Raw genomic sequence first — 24,615 nt, forward strand, 5'->3', positions numbered from 1 at the left:
ACAATTTTAAGGAAAATAAACAACATTTAGAGGCCCATCCTTTTCCGAGTGTTTGTGTCACCTGAGCTGAATAGCAGATAACAGTTCTACAATTGTAAAACTACAATATTAATTATCACTGTCTTTGATAAAGCTGGAAAATTCTTGCAATGGTTTGCAACTGGGCAAAGAATAAGCTGTTTCTGTTCCTCATCCTTTGTCAGCATGTCATTGTACTGTCCTATGGGACTTATTCCTCTTTCAGCTGCATTACTCAATACCATCATGTGTTACAACATTTCACAGAATTCATTGAAGATTGAATCATCTGTCCACTGTTCTGGTGGTTTCTTGGGAAATGACTGAGATTTTTTTTGCCTTTTTCAATAAGGACATCTAAGAAGGATGTCATTCTTTCTGTTACTAGATCCTCCAACTTCAGCTGTTCAGAACATCATTTGTCAGCTTAAGATGTCCACAAATATCTAGTAACAGTGGCCACTGCTGACTTTGTTTCTGCCGAGGCTCTATCATCACAAAGGGTTACTTACCACTAGACTGTACTTGAAACTCCTAGTTGGCACTGTAATGCTCTGGAAACTTTAGCTAACTACTAGAATGTTCCAGAAATTCCACCTTAGTACCAGATATTCTCTATTTAATTTTTTTATTACTTATTAATCACTTAGCCACTTAAGAACCTCATGCAAGAGTATGTATGTCATAATAATACAAAAAACAAGGAATGGAGTGGCCTCTGAAGGCTTCACAATCAAGCCGAACTTTCACAGGTAAGCAAACTATACCTAATGAATAAAAATAACCCTTGTGGAGAAAAGATTCTACAAGCATCAACTCTTTGCTTTGGTCTGTGGACCACCCTAGTGTACCTGTGTTCTCCTCGTTGCTGTTTGGGATTTTCTCTGGGTTCTCCAGGTTTGTATAATCTGGTTATCTTAAAAGCCAACTCTAAAATCTCTAAAATGACATCTCTGATAAAAGAGCACTGGAATAATTGGGTAGAAGGGTCCTTTCATCAGATTGTTTGGCCCAGCACTGATTTAGCTGTAGAATGGCCAATAGAGAGAAGACGGCTTGTTGGACGAGGTCACCAAGACTCTGACTATGTCTGGCTTGTCTGACTCTTTTCAACAATCTGTTTCTGCAATTAGCTGATGGACAAATACTGTTGTTTATTAGTTTTGTTAACTAGTTTCTACTTTGTTTTTGAACAAATCTGTATCCTTATATGTGATAGTTCTGTATTTAGTGAGTGGTCTCTTAAACAGTCATGAATATTACTGGATAGTAACTCAGTACAGCAGCACTATTCTGAATTACATCCCTCCATTTTATTAACCTGATTTTTCTATCATTGGGGCAGTTCTAGCCTGATGCAAAGCACAGTAAATACACCCCTTAAGAATTTAAAATGCACAATCCTATACAATATAAGTTTAAAACAAAGTTTCTTGTACACAGTTTCAAAAAAATGGCTTTAGGTATGTAGCTCCCACTACATACAATGTGTTCAACAAACCCATGCATAAGCACTGCTCATTGGATTTGTTCATTGTAACAGTTTGGAAGAGGCGATGATACTGTCGTGTTAGCACACAATAGCAATAATTCAAGACAAAAGTAAAAAAAACTGTCTCTCTCACCACATCCTTCCTGTTGGAAGACTGCAGCTCAAGGCCTGAGCCTGGCAACTGGTGCTGGGAAAGTTCGGTCCTGGGCCTTACAGGTGGAGCCCTTATAGGAGGCGGAGATGACGTGCATAGTAAGTTTGGATTCCGTCTTTCCCTGGGTACTGGAAGGAATTGCATATTGTACTTCTTGCCTTCATTATCTGGAAAGATGGAAAATAAAAATAATTATACAAAAATAAGAAAATGCAATGTAGAATTGGGATAAAATCTGTCTAAAGCAATTATAAAATTGTTCATTCTGTTAAGCAGATTATTGCATTTAAGATAGAATTATGTATATAAATATTTTGGAAGTCAGGGTAAATATGAATATTTCAAATTTGTTTTGATGGGAAGTGCAGGAAAAGACTTGCAAGGCTGTAGACTCAAATGTTTCTCCTTTTACCTCACAAACCACTTAACTCCATCCATCCATTTTCCAACCCGCTGAATCCAAACACAGGGTCACGGGGGTCTGCTGGAGCCAATCCCAGCCAACACAGGGCACAAGGCAGGAACCAATTCCGGGCAGGGTGCCAACCCACCGCAGGACACACACAAACACACCCACACACTAGGGCCAATTTAGAATCGCCAATCCACCTAACCTGCATGTCTTTGGACTGTGGGAGGAAACCGGAGCACCCGTAGGAAACCCACGCAGACACGGGGAGAACATGCAAACTCCACGCAGGGAGGACCCAGGAAGCGAACCCAGGTCCTCAGGTCTCCCAACTGCGAGGCAGCAGCGCTACCAACTGCGCCACCGTGCCACCCCCACTTAACTCTCCTTTACTTATATATTATAATGAAACTGGGATTTGTTTGGCAATATTAAAAGCTTGGAACAATGTTCATCATAAATGACACTAATTCAGGAAATAGACAACTTCATAATACCATTTTATAAATATTAGAATTTGCCCAGTGCCGGATTAACCAATAGGCACATGTAGCATATGCTACGGGCCCCACAATTTCGGGGGCCCCCAAATGGTGGACCCAATATTTAATGAAAAAGTGTAGCATTGAAAAACTGGTCTTTAAAAATATTATCTTTACGTTTTTAAACTGTAAATTTCTTACACAACAAAACTTTAGGGGCCCAACACATAAAATTCACATAAATATTATAAGATTCTTATTATAATCGAGAGTAAAATTATTATTTAGTCCGGTTTGAACTGTTCAGAATCTAAACTTCAGATGATGCAGACCAAAAGGGCCCCCAAATTTGAAATGTGCTACGGGCCCCCAAAGCTCTTAATCCGGCCCTGAATTTGCCAGGGGTTTTCTTGCAAGACTGCACACTCAAATTGCACTACAGAACTGATAATCCAATTCTTTGCTATCTCTTTATATATTTTGTGTGAAGTATAATGTGGTCTTGGGGAGCCTGAGCTAAATACAGTAAGGCCATCGTGAAGCCAACTGCTAAGCTCTGGAATGTCAGGCCATTTCTGGGTTAGACACTGAAATCATGGGGGCCTGTGAATGATGGGTGCAGTATTTTTTGAAGATAAGTGGTGTGCTTCCCGTTATTACTGGCTGTGAATAAACCATCTGCTTAAAGGCAGAGGGTCAAAGGGCAGGAGCAAGGGTTACAAGAAATTCAAACAAATATGGAAGGGAATTGCCCATCCGTAAATAAATAAACATAATCCTGGATTGCACCACACTGTTTTAGGTCTAAAATTGAGCCTGTTTCGTGGTATCTGAATGTTTTTAGCTGTTATTATCAATGAATTCAGATTGTTTCTGTTAATTTTTAACAAATCAATACAGCATTGTCATATAACCATATGATAGAATGGGAACCATTTGTCACTCTATAAATATGACATTGGATTAGGTCAGATATGAAAAATAACAGATTTAATTTATAACATCAAAGTAGTACAGCACTGTACAAGTGAGTGGAAGCTAATAAAAGTTTGAGAGTCTTCCCATGATAACTTTACCAGGGCCTTCCATTTTGTGAATTTCATAGATAATGACTTCATAACAAACAAAAGAGTATTTTTAAGTTCACCAGATGTTCATCATAGCTTTCTTGGACTTATAGTAGTTAACACTAACGCCTACCAGTTCTAGAAAACCCAGCACATAGTGAGGAGAACCATCCTGGTTTTAGCAGACGCAAACATAATCAGGTAAAGCTAGTGGGACGTTCCTGTTCCACATTTTATATCATTTTGTTAGTTATCTTATCTGTGTGTGTGTGGTGGAGAGAAGACACAATGTATTCATTGGAATGGCACACAGATGAAAGTTCCCAGGTTAAAAGAGTGTCAACAGAAGTGACTGGTGATAAATAAATGAGTGGAGGATAAATGCAGGCAGCGACAAATGCATGTAGCTAGTGAAGTCCGCATGGTAATAATTTTTTAATTACATATGCAGTACACATTTAAATATAGTTTTAATTATGATATGAAAGTGTCTACTAAATTGTGATTTTACCACTAAAAGAGTTACTGGAAAGAAAATTGAAACAAAATAAAGAAAATGTGAAAAACACAACACATAAAGAGGAGAAAAAACATGTAAAAAAAAGGATTACCTTACGGTACAATTTATAGTGCCATTAAAAAAACTTACAAAACAAAACATATAATGTGAGGAGAATCACTATACACAAATGGAGACAAAACATATAACCATGTAAATTAAAGAGTTACCCTACTGGGCAGTTTTATAGAACCACATTATGTATAACACCTTGCAAAAAACCAAATGCAACACTCATCTGCATGTCAGTATTATCTGATGTGGGTAGTGATCACGGTCTTCAAAAGCAGGGCCCATGCCATCACAGGGCACAAAACATAAAGCTAATAACTTTTAATATGCAGAAAAAATTACATTTTTCAATTTTGTACACAGTGACCATGTAAGAAGCAAAGAAAAACTCAAGAGCTGTGCGTATTTATCACTGTGTGCATATTTCCTACATCCATTTGTCACTGCAGGCTTTTACTTATGCCACCGCTGGAGCAGTGTATTCAATTGTGGAGCAGAATATTCATACATTTTCTTACAAATTTTCAAGATGCTATGTATTAAGTAGATGTCACATGACACAGGATACAAAAAATGGAAAATTTGAACTTCTCCAATTTTTGATCATTGCTTTGATTATGTCGGTAAAGCCACCCTTTGAGTTTATCTGAAACATGGAACATGTTACGTATGCATAAAAGATGGAACACTTGGTTGTTATCATGCTGTTATTTCAAAAACAAGATTTTAATGACAAACCCATCTTACAAAGGAAATTCCAATCCACTTACCACACTGAAATTTAACCTTATCTGAGTGTTTTAATCTTTATCAAAATGATAATTTTGTGTTATTCAGGACTACTAACTGGGAAAGTGAGCAATTCTGGCCTAACAAAGAAAAAGTCTAATCGTAGCTTGATCAAACATCACCCCTTCAGGAGTGGGGCTGCATTAAAAGTTCACCATACATCTTATATTGGGAGGTGACTCAGGACTCAGGAATCAGAGAGATAGGAGAGAAACCAGCTCTCACTACAGATACCTAGAGCTTATCTTTTTGGCAATCAGTCGGAGACCATGAAATACTGCAGCAGGGGCAATCTGAGGACCTTACTCAATTTGCCAATTGTAGTAGTAATGTAGTAGACACGCATTACTCACTTCAGAACAGTGGACATCTAAACCCATCACAGATCTGTTACTCTTCAATCTCACATGGCTACTTATTCTAAAAAGCTGAATGCCCACTGCTAGTTATCAGGCCAAAGTCTTCTGTGTTATCAGAATTGCTCCACCAACTAAGAACACCCATGGACAATCAACCACAGAATACAGAAATAATTATCAAGTGATCAATATTTTCTGTGTCCCTGAACTAAGTTATTCAGGCTTAATTGTTTGGATGTAGATGGTGTCACGCATGGGTGTCAGTTGATCACCATCTGGGCTCATCTGGGTACATAATTCCACTCCAGGAGGTGAGGGGGCACTGGTACTAATCAAGTCCTCTTCCTTTCCATCCTGGGTGCCAATAAGATGCCCAGTGAGGGCAAATGACTTTTCCCCTTCCCATCTCCCATCTATAAATCATGGGATTGATGGAAGGAGGAGTCACTCTGTGAGCAGAGCACACCATAGGATAGAGCTCCTGGTTTATGACTTTCTTAAGGAACACTTCACCAAGCCCTAAACAGCTCTCTATTTCTGATTCTTTTGATTTATATTTTGCATCACACAGCACCTTTTTTTCATTCAGTTTGTTTTTGATTAAACAGGGACAATCGGGTTGGAACCCCAAAATATACTGCTTGGACTTGTTGTTCCTCACTCGACATTAATGATCACGAGTCAACTAAGACTCCCAACTCTCTCTCATCAGGGATATTTTCAAATTTCAAACCTTGAATTGTATATTGGATTCTAACATTCCTACTTCTTATGTGTAATACTTCTCATTTACTTACATTATATTTCTGCCAAAAATCTGCTCAAGAATTCTGTTCCACCCTGTCATAATAATCTGACTGATTCTAGATTATTTGGCAATCCATCTAGTTTGGTATATCTATCTAATTAAACTGCATGCTATTTATATTCTTTTTTAGATCATTTAAAACAATATACTAGTGTAACCAGTAGGGGGCGCCACTCAGCCCCAAACTTCAGATACCAACACACTCAACACAGTCCCTGGCTCAAATAAAGGTTTTTGTTTATTAAGTACAGTATCTTGACATATGGACAAAATCCACCTTTTACAACTACAGATAATCTACTGGTCTTATCCCCCCTCCATTCCTCCAGATGAGTACAGTATAGCCTTCTGCTCACCGACTGTGACTTAACTGAATGAAGTCAAGCAGGTTCTTTTAAGTTGGACCCGGGAGTACTTCCAGCACCATAACACTGAATGACAGAAGCAATTCTGGTTTATGCAGAGTTCTCCTCCCTATAGCGCCCCCTGGTGGCACCCAAGGACCCCAACAGGGTTGTCCCCCAGAACTACAAACTCCATGGATCCCTACAGGTGTCCATACTGAATCTATGCCAGAGTAGGACTGCCATCAATTGTACTGTTGGAGGAATTGTTCTGGACAGACAATTTCCCCCTTTCCATCCACTATGGCCTCCCTGCCAATAAAGGCACCATCAATCAACCTGACTGGTATGCCTGTCCATGCATCTTGGCACCTACGTTAAGAAAGAGCAGTGGCCACAGCGTTTATCCCTGAGGGACCCTACTTTTATCATCACCTAAAATTTCTCTCACCATAAGCTGTTGCTTTCCATATTTGAGCCTGTGCCTTGAACTGCAACTTCTTTTCTTTTGATCACTAACTCATAGTGATTATATTTATGTGCAGCGTTATGTATCTCCAGTGCATTTGTCATGTCATGTCATTGTCTAACCCACTTAATCCAGACCAGGGTCATGGGAGGTGCTGGAGCTAGCATAGGGTGCAAGGCAGGAGCAAACCCTGGACAGGGCGCCAGTCCATCGTTGGGCAAACACACACTATGTGGTCAATTTCTGCATATCTTTGGATGGTGGGAGGAAACCGGGGCACCCAGAGGAAACTCACACAGATACGGAGAGAACATGCAAACTCCACGCACAGAGGACATAAATTGTGAACCCTGATCTCCTTACTGTGAGGCAGCAGCACTACCACTGTGCCACCATGTTGCCTACCAATACATTTGTTTTATTTTTAACACTTGTAGCATTAAGGCAAGCAGTTTTAACACATTAGAGATTTTGTCATGTCATGTCATTTTCTAACCTACTTAGTCCTGAACAAGGTCGTGAGGGGTGCTGGGGCCTATCTCAGCCAACACAGGGCACAAAGCAGGAACAAGCCCTGGACAGGGTGAATGCACACACACACACACACACACACACACACACACACACTATGGCCGATTCAGTATCGCCAGTCCACCTAACCTGCATGTCTTTGGACTGTGGGAGGAAACTAGAGCATCCAGAAAAAAAACTCATGCAGACATGGGGAGAACATGCAAACTCCACTCAGGGAGGGCATGGGACATGAACCCTGGACTCCATACTGTGAAACAGCAGCGCTATTACTGTGCCACTGTGCGGCCCTATGAGAGATTTTATCAGGACTTATTACCAAATTCATTAACCCTGTACTTGAAGCGCTAGCATTGTATTGAACTTATTATGACATTTTTTAGGTGAAACTGTTTAACCCTTTTAAAATGAAGAATCCCACATACATTTAAAGAATTACCCCAGCTGACCTCTTCTAAGCACCTGTATTAACTGTTAATAATGCTATCACCTACTTTGGCCTTTACCGCAGTGATTCTTATGTATTTTTACGGTTTGCTGTGTGACTTTTACTACCGTGCAATCATTTTCAGATGCTTCTGGGCTCTCAGCTGCTTTGATAACATTTTTTAACACCGAGCCGACAATCTGAAACCTAATAAAACTTTGTTCTCTTTCTTTACATTCTTTCACAAACACCACCAGCTACACAGTACTTGATTAAATGTCTTTACTGCCTTTGTTCGCTGGCTTTAGCATGATGCAACTGATCCTTCTATTACTATTTTTTTTTATTCTTTGTATTTTTTTATTCTACATGGTAAGGGTGTCCATAAATGCTTAACGTTTTGTTCTGCCAGGTGCCTCTGTCATTGCCAGCCCTGTTGCCTCCTGCACACTCTTTAAACTTAACATTAAGCCCCTTCAGCTGCATCCCTCCCCTCCAGACTCTGAATGCTACTCATGTACAGAAGAAGAAGCAGCACAGAAAAAAAATCTTCTATTGGGGAAGAAAAAGCTGTTAAAAGTACTGCACAGCCACTTAGCGTAAACAAAAAGTAAGTTTTAGGAACGAATGCTGCAAACAAATTGAATCTTGCACATGGATGAAATCAAGCAGGCATATACACTTTGTTTTTCTCAGCATGCAGCACATGCTCTGTACGTCAGCAGGTAGTTAGGATGATTGTTTAGCTTGCATGTGTACACATGTGCGTACATCAACCGTCAAGCTAAAAATAAATCCTTTGGTATTTGATGTTTGAGTTGTCATGGCTGCCAAAGGGGAATTGACTAAAATGGAAGAAAAAATGCCTTCCGTTTCATTATGCACAACTTCGGCTTAACTCACAAAGGTGTGCAATTTGGTTAGATTCCATTTGCTCATTGGCCCTCTTTGACGGTAGTCTATTGGACTATATCACCGTGCTTCTGGTTTTATGTCAGCCACCCACTTATGGTGCATTCTTGAATGTTAGTTATTCAGTTGGGAAACTTACATTTTTGACATGTAAAATGTTTTGGAGCAAAATGTCAGCTAGAAAACGAATGCATAATAAATAGAAATATCATTTAATACGCTCTCTGGGTATTGCTCCTGGATGGCCCCAATATTAACTACTGTGCCCACTTATCCTAACAAAAGGTTTTACAAGAGCAACACAAACTGAGCAGAACAAGCTGTCAGATTGCATTGCTGCATTTCTTTTATTCAATGATAGTGGAGTTTTAGGTATTCTCAGAATCAGAATCAGAAAACTTTATTAATCCCGAAGGAAATTACTTATGTTACAGCTTAACAACAGACAAGGGACATGTTACACTAAGACCAAGTATAAAGTAATCATGTAAATATAAATAGAGTATAATAAATGTAAGTATCAAACTAGAGTGCAGAGTGTTGCACCTTAAGTTAATATTGCACATTTTGAGAACAAATAAGGTTATTCTCATGTGAAGAGCAGACAATTTATTGCACAAGAACAGATAGTATGTTGCATATTTCAAGTACTTGAAAAATGTACCTGGATATCCAATAAAGAAAAAGGGTAATAGCTTAAAGTATGGGTGAGTGAGTTTCAGCCATAAACAGATAAATTTCATAGTCCTGATACAAACAGAAGTTACTAATACAGTTCACTTTAATCAAAATGCATTTTAGCTGTTAATTCAGTGAATAGGGGGTTTCTTACTTTTTTCTTTTCATGTATCTGCAAGTATCTGTTTATACAGGAAACCATATATACACGGAAATGGTACCAATAAGCTAAGAATAAACTGTTGCTATTCACTGCATTAAACCACAACTTTGTTGTCCAAAAGAGATAGAATATCTTCTGGTATACAGTCTGATTAACCAGTCCATTTTTCCTTGGCTTATTTGAAAAGAGCCGGCTCGATTTTATACTGCAAACATTAAAGAATGTATATTAAATATTGCATCTACCTCTGTGTCCTGGGGTTAGAATAAGGACACCGTCCCTCTTGTGTATTTTAAAAGGTGACAAATGGAGGCTGGTGTCCAACCATTTGCGCCAATATCCCCTAACCTTGCGGGGAAAATGGGAAACCTGGCTGAACCCAGAAAATGGCCATTAAACCAGCAGGGAGATTCAATATAGCATCTATTATAGCAAGCAAATGAACAAAGCTAACTTTCAATGTATTTCAGTCAGACTATCATATTGTATTGGAGTTTTTGGACATCCCACTTATGACATTTTGCCTTTCCATTTCCTTGCTTTAACGCAAATTTCTGTTTGGCTTTGTTTTGGAGAGGTCACTGTTGATTTAGTACTAGGTCTATGCAAAAGGCATTTAATGATAAATTGTAATTTTTTCATGAAAATGAAGAGCAAACTAAACACATTAACTGTGTACTGTGTCACCCTAAATGTGGTTTGACCACAAAAATATCTTTTCTAGTTGATGTTGTTATTTTTTATTTTGCATTATTGACTGTGGCAAATCTGTTTTGCAATAATTTGCATTGTTCCACCTGAATAACTAACATTCAACGCTACCTCATAAGCCAGTGACTGACATAAATCTTAGAAGCATAGTGACTTCCAGTCCAACTGACTTTATTATGTCGCAACTTGCAGAATTCTTGTAGCAACGCATTCTTCACATTGAAGGGTGTTCATGTGAAATGACCAACTAGGAAGTCATATTTCCTGCATGTGAATACACCATTAACTGAAAGATCTTTCCCCATTTACCCTGCAAAATCAGTCAATGCCTGTTTTAGTTAATACTGTTTGTAACACAATATCACATAGGGCTTTACAGGGAACTAATAACAGAAAAAATGAATAATGCATTGAATGTTACAGAAGGATGAAACAAAGGAAGAAAATAAAGTAATCAGACATATGGTACACAAAGGTCAGCTTTACAGTTGTGACCACTAGGGGAGCGCTGCAGCACCCCAAACCCAGACGCAACAGCATAAACAGAAGTCCTCGGTTCAAGTTCAAGGTTTATTATAATTAAAAGGCTTTTTTTGACGTACTATCCCAAAACAAACAAAACCACTATTGTTTTTCTCTTTCTCTTCTTCCTTCCTCCTCCACTTCTTGCAGGCGAGCTTTGTTTTTCTTCTACCTGACTCCTTTTATCCAAGATCAGGGTGTACTTATGATTGGTTTGGTCATGTGCAGAGGAGAGATGCTAAGTAAATTGGGAGAAGGATGCTAAGGATAGAGCTGCCAGGGAAGAGAAACAGAGGAAGGCCTAAGAGGAGGTTTATGGATGTGGTGAGAGAGGACATACAGGTGATGGGTGTAGCAGAACAAGATGTAGACAGAGGACAGAAAGATATGGAAGAAGATAATCCGCTGTGGCAACACCTAACGGGAGCAGCTGAAAGAAGAAGAAGATGAAGAAGAAGAAAGGTGTACTTCCGATGCTAGGATATATACTACTGGATGCACTTCCAGGTCAAAAAGAACTCCCTGAAAGCAGTGATCATAAATTCCTGCAGCACCCGTGGAACCCAACAGGGTTGCTCCATGGCACTACAGTTCCTGGCATGCCCTGTTGTGGTCCATTTGGGTACCAAGGCACAGGGATGCTGCCACCTAGCCACCCCTGCTGGGATGCTGACACACTCCTCAAATTGTTGGCTTTTCATTCCAGACTCATAGCAAACACAGGAAGTGTCCTGCCATTCTTTTCGCCTGGCTTTCCAGCCAGGTAATAAACTTGGACCCATCATGGCAGGGATGCCAGCCCACATGTGCTGTCCATGGCAATTGGGGGCAGTAGAGTTTTGGCAGGACTGAAAAACCTAAAGTTAATATTCTCTGAATGGACTTTACTACACACAGTCTTTCCAGTATCTTTAGCTGAACACTGTAAGCTTTCAAGAATGTTCTTTACATAGTTTTGGTCCAGTTTTCCATTTGGAGTCAGGACCACAGGGAAAACCCATGAGGGGAAGAACAACAAATTGCAGATGTGTCAAAACATGTTTTGTTCTTTATGCAGCAGATGACTGGAGGTCTCAAAAGAAGGGTTTGATAGAGAAGGTCACTGGATGTACAAGAGGGTCTGACACACCCCTGAAGTTCCAAGACTGGAGTGACAGCACTTCTGGACTCATGTCTACAGTATATTATAAAAGAGGGGTGAAACCTGAGAAGGTCTGTTCACTTCCATTCACCTACAAAATGGCATTACACCTCTAAAGAGTTCTACCTTAGAATCTAGGAGTAAAGCTGTTACATTATTTATTTAAAAGACAGGTGGGATCCCAGCTCTTATTAAACAGGACAGTAATTAGAACTTTTGATAAAAAAGAAGGCAATTCTGTTAACTTTGTTTAATTTTTGTTGTAGATTTTACTTGCCTAAATGAAACCTTAAGCTCATGTCATATTACACAACTTCTCCAGTAATTTTCAGTTATACCCTTCATTTACACAATCTTAGTGAGTTGGAAGCAGTCGGCAGTGGACTTCCATGAAGCGTAATGTAACATACCCAGCAACTCACTCCAAGTAGTTTGTGACTCACTTTCATAAAATCAAATAGGTCTGATTTTGTGGAGATTGTGGCTGAAATCTCCATACTTATTAATAATGCATACAGTGTCAGATTGGTCAGTCAGTAAACTATTAGCAGTCACAAAAAGGGTTGACAGTGCCGGATGGGTGACACTCAGTTGCTAAATGGGCAGTGATTTTCAAATGTGTAAACTGACAAGGTCTGGTGACGAGATCAGTGACAACAGTCAGCAAACCAGACATAACATACAACTCAAAGTCTTATAATGTGACGTCTACTTTACTGAAGGATTTCATGTCCTAGTCAATTGAACAGCCCCACCCGTCAGGCTACTAAAAAGGTTGACCTTTCACCTCCCTGCAGTTTTTTTCTTGATTGTATTCTTTCCTTGATTGCACCATTTTGAAACAAGTGGAACAAAAATATTTTGACATAAATCATCATAATTGCAACACAAAACTGCCACCATTTTTAAATTACCTTCTATCAATGTAAACTATACTATACAGATCAGTGGGATGGAAGACCTAAAACTCACTCTCACACCCCAAATTACAATTTGGCAGCAGGGCTTGATAACTGCTCTTCATTATCTCATTACTACACTAACAGGGTTCTTGCTCAGTGGACTACTGTCTTTCTTCCATTGCATTGCTGATTTTGACATTTGAAACCACATAATCCCACTTATGCACTTGAAGGACTATGTTGATCTAACTAACCAAATGTAATGTTATTGTGGGATGTCCTAATTTCTCAGCTATTAGCAAGGATGGATTCCAAATCCATCAGCCTCTGGGTCTGATAAGACACCAGCCTCCGACCCCTGCTGTCAGTCAAAACCAACCAACAGAGACCTTGAATACAAGTATGTTGTGCAGCCTAGCACAGATATTTATTTGTATTTAAAATACAATAAAAATCATAACATTTATTTCTATAGCACGTTTTCATATAAGATATATAGCTCAAAGCGTTTTACAAGTAGTTACAAAAAAGAACAATTACAAAGAATAAACAAAACAAAATGCAAACCATAAGTAATAACATAAAAAATTTAAATATTACAGAGTATAGATAAATATAGACATAATCTAATAACTTCATTACACTAATGTGTACACTACACTACACTACTGTCACACATGTGTTTATAGGGGCCATCTTCAGGAACCCTCAAGTTCTGAGATTACCACCCAAACGGAGAGTCAGCGCTGTTGCTTACTATCTGTTCCTCCTTACCCACAGTTTGAAGGCTCATTCCCGAGCAAACCAGTGATCTAGTAACTCCACTTCTTCCAGGCCAGCTCCATATCAGCCGGAATTCAGCACTCAGCATGGCCAGCCTTGAAGGTTCTTGGCAACCTGAGGGCCACTTTAATTTGTTTTGCGCCTTCATGTCCTATTTTTTTAACCCTTTTTGAAAGCATTAAATGGGGTGCTCCATCTGGAACCCCAACCCTTTTTGGTGTTAATGTTTCTTCCTTTAGAACACTTGACATTACAAAATATACACAAACTTTTGCATTGCGATTAGTGTGCTTCACATAAAGAGCTGAGGAACACACAACAAGTTATACACACTTTGCATTCCATAACAAAATACAGTAAAACCCCTTGAAAAACACTCCTCAACAATACAAATAATGTGATCATCGTTTGGCTGTCTTCCTAACCCAGACTTTACTCTCCATATTCAACTGCCAATGCTCACAGACAGCGCTACAGACATCAATGAGGGTACCTGACTGACTGATTGAAAATTATGCATGTATTCATCTACATTGTCTTTGTTTAATATCCTAACTCAACCAGCCAACACAGGCCAACAAGTCTAAATACAACTGAAAACACAAAAATATAAAAATCACAGTTTACAGGTGTCACGGTTCAGATTTTGTGCTGATACTAGCATAACATGAGAAAAACACTGAAGTATGTGTAGACCAAAATGTTGCCTATAGCCCACACCCATCTATTCATTTATTACCTTAATATTCTTCCTCTTTTCTCTATTACAGGATTCCATGTTCACAGCAACAGCAGGACAGACTCAAACAATTTAATGTCACTAATTAATCCAGCATGCACATTTTTTATGAACGTGAGGAAAACCTGCACATTTCATGTGGGGAATGTCTGGGCTAGAAACTGAATCCAGAACAATAGGGATGTGAAGTGGCATATCTAATGACTGTACAATCATAAAGCATTATAGTTCAGTTTTTACACCAAATTTATCATTTAGCATTTAGGTGTAAACTATGACTAATAACAACACGATTCACCTTATTATAAGAATTTCTTGTGAACTACACAAGATATTAAAATTGTTCCAGATCACGTGTATCCTATATTTAAGAAAAAGTATATGCAGTAGGTGGGGGTACACTTACTCTGCTAAACTGTATTGTTACAAAATCATTTAAGACTTTGTTAAACATATCCATCCGTCTATTTTTTTACCACCTACATATTCTAACATACAGTAGATGAGAGCTGAAGTATATTTGTGCAGCACTGGGTGTGCCAGGCAGGAACTAATCCTCGACTGGATGCCACAAAGAAAGCACATATTTGTATTGCCAAATTTAAAACCATTTAACCTAAAACACATTGTTTGGAATTGGGAAAAAATACACAAATATCTTAAAAAAATCTACAAGAATGCAGGGTGAACACACAGACAGAGACTAATCTGAGATTTGAATTTATAATTTTTAGGTGGGAGTTAACTGCACCAATTCAAGTACAAATAAAAAATTAATTATCACCTATATGAAATATATATTTTTTAGGACACAATTCTCAGTTTATTAATTAATGAGAACACTGAATCCAGTTTAGGGTTACTGAGGTCAGTGCACTTTCTGGCAGTAACGTGTGCAAGTTAGGAAACAACCCTAGGTGGGGTGCCAGTCCATTGTAGGATTCATCCACACTCATTTACACTCTGGTCAATTTAGAATTGCCACATGGATAGATGTCTTTCCAATTCAGAAGAAAAAAAAAGGTATCAGTTCATATTCTATTTAGATTCATTCAGCACAGGCTTGTGAAATGGTTAATACTGCTGTCCCACAGTTCCAATGGACTTTTCTGTCTGAAACTTCAGATTCTCCCCATGCACCAAAAGAATTTGGGACAGAATCTGAGCCTTTGTAGTAATCGAATTTCATTTTCTACACACACTTTATGAATGTATTCTGTCACAATATGGAAAATTGGCAGACTGAAGCAGAGCTAGGCGGACCAAGAGATAGGAAAATAAATTTGGCTTTTTACAGAAGCTATTTAATATATATATATATATATATATATATATATATATATATATATATATATATATATATATATAATATATATATATACACATTTATATATACATACATATCTTAATACATAATTCGCCTGCCTCCTCACTCACTCACTCACTCACTCACTCACTCACTCACTCACTCACTCACTCACTCACTCACTCACTCACTCACTCACTCACTCACTCACTCACTCACTCACTCACTCACTCACTCATGTCCATCCAAAGCCGAATGCACAGTCGCCTTCTGCGCAGCTGCCTGAAAAACCTTACGAGACCGACATCCAACCCCAACATTGCAGCAAGCGGCGGATTTACGGCTGCAAAAATTCAAAGAGAAAGGCGACTTCGATTAAAGCTCTAGAGGCCTAAAAAGCGATTTCGACTACAGCTCGAGGCCTAATTACGCATTCTGATTCAATTACGCATTCATTCAATACACCTATATCAGGTTTGTGGTGCTTATACTTATTACTGTTCCATATTGTACTGGAACATTCATCATTCAATATTATACTATAGGCCTGGAAAATTCATCAACTAACAGTACACGCCTGTACAGTAATGAGTAAAGCAGACTAAAATCATTACAAAACAACTTTTTCATTATTTATCATTTGTTCTTCATACACTGCTGACATAAACTCATGCCCGTTTCATCTTACGTTGTCGAAACGGGCTCTTTGTCTAGTATATATATATATTATATATACACACACACACACACACACACGCACACTTTGGTCTCAACACACACCGCAATGACTAAAAAGCAAGAAAATTAAACAGAAAGAGAAAGAAATGTCACGGTCACAGTGAGGCATTATGCAGACTCATAGTTGTTGGTATAAAGGAGTTCCAGTAGAGTTTCTTGACACACTTCTGCTGAATAATTCGTTGGCTGTAAGTCTCAAGTGTTAGTGTGTCAGAGGGATGATGTGCAGCTTTGTTCATAATGGCACTCAATTTCGAATCGGAAACCAAAACACTTAGGAAGACTTCATAACCAAAAGGGCTTATTATCTTGTGATGAAGCCAATTTGAGAGACAAAACTGAATGTCGAAAGTCTTAAGCCAAAAATAATGTAAACAGTAGCACTTACAAAGACTGTCATGAGAGTATCCACAAATTTAAACAGCAAGCAACCAGTGTGAAATATGGCCACACCCTCTAACAACAGGCCATCCTGTCATAGCAATGGCACCACAGAATGACAGCAACTACTAAAATCAAGATGCTGTCAAAAAATTCAAAGCAAGCAATAAATAAAACTAACAAATGTTAAAATAAAATGAAAGTAGAATAAAGTGAAAGTAGAATCTCCATGATTAAAACCTTCAGAACAAAAGTCCACAATTTTTTTTTAAATTTTACAAAAAAATAGTATACCCAAGGAATTCAGTATAGGGTGGATGAAAACAGGAACCATGAGAACTTGTAAATAGTGATAAAATTTAAATTGATCCCACACAGAACTGGGAAAAGATGATGAGAAAGAAGAGGAATAAGATGGCTTCTTAGCATTATTATATTTAGCATAAAGGGAGTAGATGAATGAATGATGTCTAAGGCGATTGGAAAGATGGTGAAAAAATAAACAATATTTTATTAAATGGTAACACTTTAGTTTAGGTACTGCAAAAATGCATCTATTACTCACTTTTATGTAAAAAGACCTTAAAGGCTTCTTCTGGTCTAAATGACACTTCAAAGCATCAGTAAAATGGTTATTCATATGCGCAATGTGGCCTACTAAAATAACTTCACTTTGCAATGGTCTGAAGTGTCTTAATACTCTTATCTTGATATTGTATACTTCATTATAAGACCTGTGAATCCTTCATATTCCTATATATCATTTTACTAGCATATCAAATGCCACAATGTACAGATGAAAAGCCACTCTAATGATGTTTTGTAATTGTCATTAACACCAAAGTAGCCTTTGTTCAGGTCTTGTTACATAATAGTAAATGAGCAATAAATGTATATTTGCAGTACTTAAACTAAAGCGTTACCAATGAAATTTAGGTTTGTCCTTTGTTGAATAAACTTTTAGAAGCACAGCACAAAACATCAGTAAGAGGTTAAGTTCTCTACACTTCTTGAGACAGAGTCTTTTGGTAAGACGTTTCATAAACACTGCGATGGGCTGGTTTGTTGCCCTGGGGTTTTTCCATCTTTGCACCCTATTCTTGCTGGGTTGGCAGATGTAAAGGAGACTACCAAATGAACAATGCAACCAGGATAGAATTCAGCTCCCTACAACCTTGAAGCCTGTTTAGGTTGCTTCAATAAACAGATACATTAAAGAAAAAACACAAGGAGAAGGTAAAAGTAACCTCCTCTCCGAAAGTAATTGAAGTAAACCTCTGTCACTGAACTAAAATGGTATGAAAAAACAGTTTAGAGAAGTGAAAACCACTCTAATTTAATGTAAAAGTGAATCAAGGGTGTGGTATTCCACAATAATATATCATAAATCTGTTTCATATCCAGTTTTAAACAAAGCCTTTTTCAGAATGGCTCAAGGTCACATTCTATAGCTTTACTAGCTGAACCTCTGTCTGTATCTGTTGTCCAAGAGGGTTCATCCTGGGTTTAAAGTCCAGAGACATGTTGCTAGGTTAACCATTCATCCATCCATTATCCAACCTGCTATATCCTAAGTACAGGGTCATGGGGGTCTGCTGGAGCCAATCCCAGCCAACACAGGGCGCAAGGCAGGAAACAAACCCCGGGCAGGGCGTCAGCCCACCGCAGCTAGGTTAACCATTGTCTCTAAATGACACTTTAATGTGCACCTTGTTTAGTACACATTTAAATGTCATAATTTATGCCTAATAATTAAATTAGGGACAGACAGTGGTGTAGCAATTACTGTTGACTTATAACTCCTTCACTCATATCCTGCTCTTGGTTTATGTCTACTGTAAATGATTATCATTTTCTTCCCATGTCTGCAGGTTTTTTCTGTGGGTGCTGTGATTTTATTTCCAAATCCTAAAGACATTTGTTATGTGTGGTGGACTGATGCTTCAATTATGGCTGTTTCAATGTACTGAACAATGTACTGGAAATGGGTATGTTAAACATGTTAAAAGTCAACATAATAAAAAATAACCTCAATAGTTTTAATTGAATAACATTTCAAATGTGTGTGGGTCCAAAATACAGATATATCTAAACTTTCATGTCCTACAGTGGAGTCAAGTGCTTCAATTCTGACCTTTCATTTTTTCCTGTGCATTTTTTAAGCATCAGTTCCTTCAGCTTTGCTCGCCAACATCTGCCAATATAACATTAGCATTCCTGCAGTGGAGGCGTGCAAATATGCACTTTTATACAGTATGACATTTAAGGGTGTTGCGTTATGCTAATTGTAAAGCATGTGCACAAGCAGCTTATCAACAGGCACACATTCATTTATTGTTTTGAATATGCTTAGTACAGATCACAGGGGGCCACTGCCTATCTAACCCTAACACTATCCAAGAAGCTCTGGGTGCAAGGCAATAACCCACCCTGAACATGGCTCCAGTCCATTCCAGATATATGCACATTGTTAAGACAAAATGTCTGGTCACTAAGATTCTGTATGCCAAAGAATATAAATTATCTGGATGTTAACCAGCAGCACTGAATGTTTCCAAAAAGATTTAAATCAAAAACTTTCCTCCAAATCTTGCAATAATCTCATTTCTTTCTTTGAGCCAGCATCTAATGAAAATGATACATGATATACAATCACGGACAATCAATCAATGCATTAACTGAGAAAATTAAATAAAATTAAGCATCTAAAATTACTATCTTACTAAATTAAACAGAAGCATCAAGGGGAAGGGGGGATTATATATCTTAAAACTATTTTATGTAATTCATGTGGGTATGCTGGGGGTGACTGCTGGAATCTCATCTTTCAAAGAGCTTCTACTAATCTCAGGGGCGCTCATGGATATGGGGCCTAAATGTACTGTGTTAAAGATCTCACTACTAGAGATAGTTGCAGGAGCTGTAGTCCAAGTAGCTAATGTCTGTCATTACCTGATAGTAGACACAAGTGGTAAGGTAAACTGTCAAGAAGAAAAAGAGACCATCAATGTTAATGTTACCAGGAGGGTCTCCAGATTGGAGAATGATGTACTAGCAGGTGAAAAGTGCAACCGGTGAAGCAGTGAGAGGTCATGGAGAATATATTTCAGACAGCCTCAAAGAGGCTCTGGAAACCATTGTACAACACAGAAAAGGGAGCTGGGATATTGCCCAGATTGTTCTCAGCAAGTGTGGAAAAAAAGTTGACTTCAACTTGGGATATTGTTTACAGGTGTTAGCATCATTTTGAGAAATCATTTTGCAGAAGCCAAGCTTATGCAATCTTCTCAGAGGAGGCAGTACTAGAAGCATTAGGTGATTTTGGGTCCATTATTGTTTCTGTGTTGCAGTATAAAGGCTGAAGGTTTGGGTAAGTCCAGACCACAAATGCTGAAAACACTGGATATTACTGGGATGTCTTCCCTAATTTGACTCTTCTGAAAGTCCAGAGACAAGGAACAATGCCTTAGGCTGACAGACTCGGTGGGTGAGAACAAGAAAATGTGTTTCAGTTCTTGAAAATTTCATTACACTCTTCTAACTCCCTAGGAAAGTTTAGAATGTGATTAATCTCTTGTCCTGTTCATTATTATTATAGAAAATGCAGTGTCTTCTTCTCTGCAGGTATGAGCAAAGCAGCAAGCCCAAGTGGAAGTGACCAATTAATCAGTACATATACACTAGAGGTTTTGCCACCTGCTCGCTTCACTTGCCAACCACCCGACCAGCACTATGCGCCAACCACTTTGCATCTCTTGTGAAGAGTGGGGCTGAACGCACCCCAAGGAGATGCAGTTTTTTTTACCTCCTCTTTGCTCGATCAGCTGCTGGCTTGCTGCTGCTGCTGCTGATGCCGTGCCATGTGATCTGCATCTCTCATGGCGTTTCGAACATTTAAAAGCCTGTTCAGCAGCTGTCCTACTCTTTATCTTTTATTTCTGGCCCTGGGCATAGTTAAATCTCTTGGCACAAAGTCTCGTCTCGCAGAACGTGAGTTCTTGAACTTTTTTACTTTTTAATTTAAAAACTGAATAAGAATCTGAATATCTAACAACATCACATTAAAGTTTGATAAATCCTGAAAAGAATGATACCAAACAGGTAGGTTTTAAAATAAGCCCAATTTAAAGCGTGACAAAAAAGTGACATAAAATCGTTGCAATTTTAGGCTTAGGATTTTATATATATAGGGTCCTTCCCAGCCAGTACACCCTGACAATGGAATGACCGAAGGAGAGGGGTTTTCTAGGACACTCTCTTTCCTGGACCAATAGAAGGCAGCCCCCTTGGCTTACAGCAGGCTACAGGCTTGGAGAATGGCAGCTCAACCCTGCTGGGGCTTGGGGCCACCACCAGGGGGCACGTAGATGTTTGCTGGGCCCGGTTTGGCAGCATTTCCACCACACCATGAAATGCTGCCAGAAGAAGGTCATTGGACACCTGGCGTCCTGCTGGGAGTCCTATAGAAGGGGATCAGCTGCCAGTGTTCAAAGGCCAGAGTCGGGAGGAAGAAGGACAAAGCCTATGTGGAGGACTGGAGGCAGAAGGACTGTGCAAGCATGACTTGACTATGAATTGGAAAGGAAGAATAAATGACTGTGTTGTACGTGAACCTGTGTCCTGCCGGTCTGTGCCGGGCTGGGGCGGCTGTATGTGCCCCGGGCTTCACTATATATATTTTATATATATTATAGAACACAGGATTTCTTTCAGCTTCACCTAAAAGATGGCATAGATTTGGGGTTTATTATAAGTTGTTTATTTTACATTTCTAACTTCCCTAGTAACGTTCCACAGTCCAAAGGATGATTTACAACTTATCAGCTGTCTGTATAAGTACAATAAACCACTGACAACCATAGGCCTATACTTACCTGACTTTGCGGGCAGCTTTTCAGATCTCCACATAAAGGTGCTGCATTTAAACTTCCCATCCAGTCAAAACTGTCTGCCTTACTTCATACAATACAATACAATACAGTTTATTTTTGTATAGCCCAAAATCACACAGGAAGTGCCGCAATGGGCTTTAACAGGCCCTGCCTCTTGACAACCCCCCAGCATTGACTCTCTAAGAAGACAAGGAAAAACTCCCAAAAAAAACCTAGTAGGGAAAAAATGGAAGAAACCTTGGGAAAGGCAGTTCAGAGAGAGACCCCTTTCCAGGTAGGTTGGGCATGCAGTGGGTGTCAAAAGAAGGGGGTCAATACAATACAATACACAGAACAGAACAAATCCTCAATAAAAAAATTACAAAATCTTTAGAAGTACAGAGCAGAATTTAACAGTAGATGATATCACATAATAAGATTTAGATCATTTTAGACTCCTGGAGACCTCATCCATCAAGCTGCCTCCCCCATTTGGCCATTCCATGGCTGAAACAGTGTTGGGCCAGCCAATCCGATGAAAGGACCCCTCTTTCTCATGATTCCTGCGATCCTCCATCAGGGATGACTTTACCTTAGGCAGACAAAACAACTTGGCAGGTTGGCCGTGGCACCAAGTGCCACATTTGAGTACTTCATGCATTGTCTTAGTCTCTGAATTCACTGTTTATCTGACCATGGTGGCCATTACTAGACATGTCCATCACTAGGCTGAAAAACCCCGAAAGGACCTGTGGCCATCACACATTGCCTTTCGACAGCCCAGATATATTATATTCTTAATCCTTGACCCAGATTTAAAGAGCTTGGAAACTATAACAGAAGCATGGTGCCTATTCAGCTGGGTGTAAATGTTGTTTCTGAACGTGAATAAGATACGACCCAATATCATGGTTTTCTATGATATTTCTGTTTGTCCAGTCAAAGCTCCACAGAAAGAACCTTCCTGCATTTACTGTCCACATGTTTGACCCATTCTGTCTTTAGTAAGAGTTTTATGGTCATATTGATGTGGTTTCTTCTATAATATTGTACTTATCTCATTCTTCATTGTTCTTGCTCTTTTGTTTTTGAGACCTCTAAATTTCACTCTCAACAATAGACTGAAACACATATGGTGCAAACTTTATTATACAGCAAATGGAAGAAAAAATAGAGGACATTTAAGGGAAAACTCAAAGGCAATATCAAAAATCTTTGAACATGAGGATAAACAAGAGCTTGTGTTGAGTGAGAACCCAAGTTGTGTTCTTTGGCTTATCAGCAGGCATTTGGGATAAAGTCTAGTCATATCAACTGAAATACTCAATAGTTTTTACCCCTAAAATATCCCTTTTAAATGAGAAAGAGCTACGTTTGTGCAAACACACTAAATATTGCCCACAATGCCAAAAAAATGCACTTCTCTTAGATATCGAGAGCTGACCAAAACTGAGTTCACTTTTAGGAGAAAATACAGCACTTTGACAAATGTAGACTCAGTACCAGAAATTAGTTGTGCTATGGTTGAAGAATGAGACTGCAGAGAGTGCTACAGCTTCGTAAATCTGTGTACACCAATGTGATGAAATAGCACTCTGTGGTTAACTGCAATATCTTAATAAAATCTTCAGTGCCTCCACCAAGAAGTAAAAATGAATTTACCTTACCTTTAATCTTTTCATAGTCAAAATCCATTACAGCACGAAGACATGGGCACAGCACTCATAAAACCTGCATTTAATTGTCCGATATCACAAGAAGTGAATGTTAGGTAGTTCAAGTCTGTTACCGTCTGTACTGACGCTCTCATACCAGCTCTAGTGCCTTCACCATGCACAGGAAGCATAGATAAGTAGATAAGGGAAGGCACAAAATGAAAGTGCAGAAAGAGCACAAACCGGAAGCCAGGCAATAAAAGTGGATAGAATACTGCACAGAGAAAGTTCAGATAATCAAGCACATATAAAATTATGGTAACAGGTGTACAGGAAGTATCATATGAACAACAACCACAAATCTTAGTGTTAGATAGCCCTTAAAGGGACAGGAATGGTTTGGGGAGCTGACCTATGTCACATGCTCTGAAGAGTCACAGGAGTGATAATGCTTATCATTTGCATATAAACTAAATCACCAATTAATCAATTTACCTCACTAATCACTCACCTGATTAACTAAACAAATACTCAATGCATTCATTCTTCATTAGATGATTTAATAATAACGTTTTAAACAAAGTTTACCACAAACTTGTTTACTACTTCTACTGACTAGTAGACTGATTCTACCTCAGACATGATATACAGTATGCCGAGGACCAAAACAGCCTGCTTAATTAAATCTTTGCTTTTACCTCCAACCTTATTTATGACCTTAACAAGCTGAGTGAGCAGTAATATTAATACAATGCATTTATTCTGAAAGGGGCAAAGGAATAATCTTAAAACACAGAGGGGAGAGCTAAACAGTGCAATTGAGAAAAAAAGGAGACATGTCTTAGGTGTATTGGAAAGTTTTCATTGGCCCAGTGTGACAGTGGACCACCAATGTATAATTCAAAGGATTGGTGCCCCATCCAAGACTAGTTCCTCCTTTGCAAATGATCAACAAACCTGAACTGGTTTTGTGAATGGAAAGGTGCACTAGAAATTGGAGAACCCACCTCAGGACTAACTTGTGGTGCAGAGAGCTGTTAGCAATGGTAGACACTAAATTATGTAAACCTGTGAAAACAGGAGTGGAGTGAGAACTCTTGTGTAAGGAAAGGACACTTTGTGATAACTACTTCACATAAACAAACAACTGCAGCCAATCATTAAAAATACAAGCAAGATGATCATGAACCTCC

General features: G+C 38.8%; 1 protein-coding gene across 3 annotated transcripts in view; it reads right to left on the reverse strand.

Annotated features, from left to right (window-relative positions):
* Window positions 1-23,621, reverse strand: part of si:ch73-109i22.2 (uncharacterized) — a 50,736-nt gene extending 27,115 nt beyond the window's left edge. For 2 of the 3 annotated variants that reach the window (XM_028795067.2, XM_028795066.2), the window contains exons 1-2: window positions 23,435-23,621; window positions 1,644-1,831 (exon numbers count right to left, since the gene is read on the reverse strand). In XM_028795067.2, coding sequence (XP_028650900.1) covers window positions 1,644-1,831; window positions 23,435-23,462 — 216 coding nt within the window. In that variant the 5' untranslated portion in view covers window positions 23,463-23,621. The remainder of the gene's footprint in view (window positions 1-1,643; window positions 1,832-23,434) is intronic. The other variant, XM_028795068.2, reaches the window with a different exon arrangement.
* Window positions 23,622-24,615: the final 994 nt, after the last annotated feature.

The sequence above is a fragment of the Erpetoichthys calabaricus genome, chromosome 2 (genome assembly GCF_900747795.2).
Source record: "Erpetoichthys calabaricus chromosome 2, fErpCal1.3, whole genome shotgun sequence".
Taxonomy (NCBI): domain Eukaryota; kingdom Metazoa; phylum Chordata; class Cladistia; order Polypteriformes; family Polypteridae; genus Erpetoichthys; species Erpetoichthys calabaricus.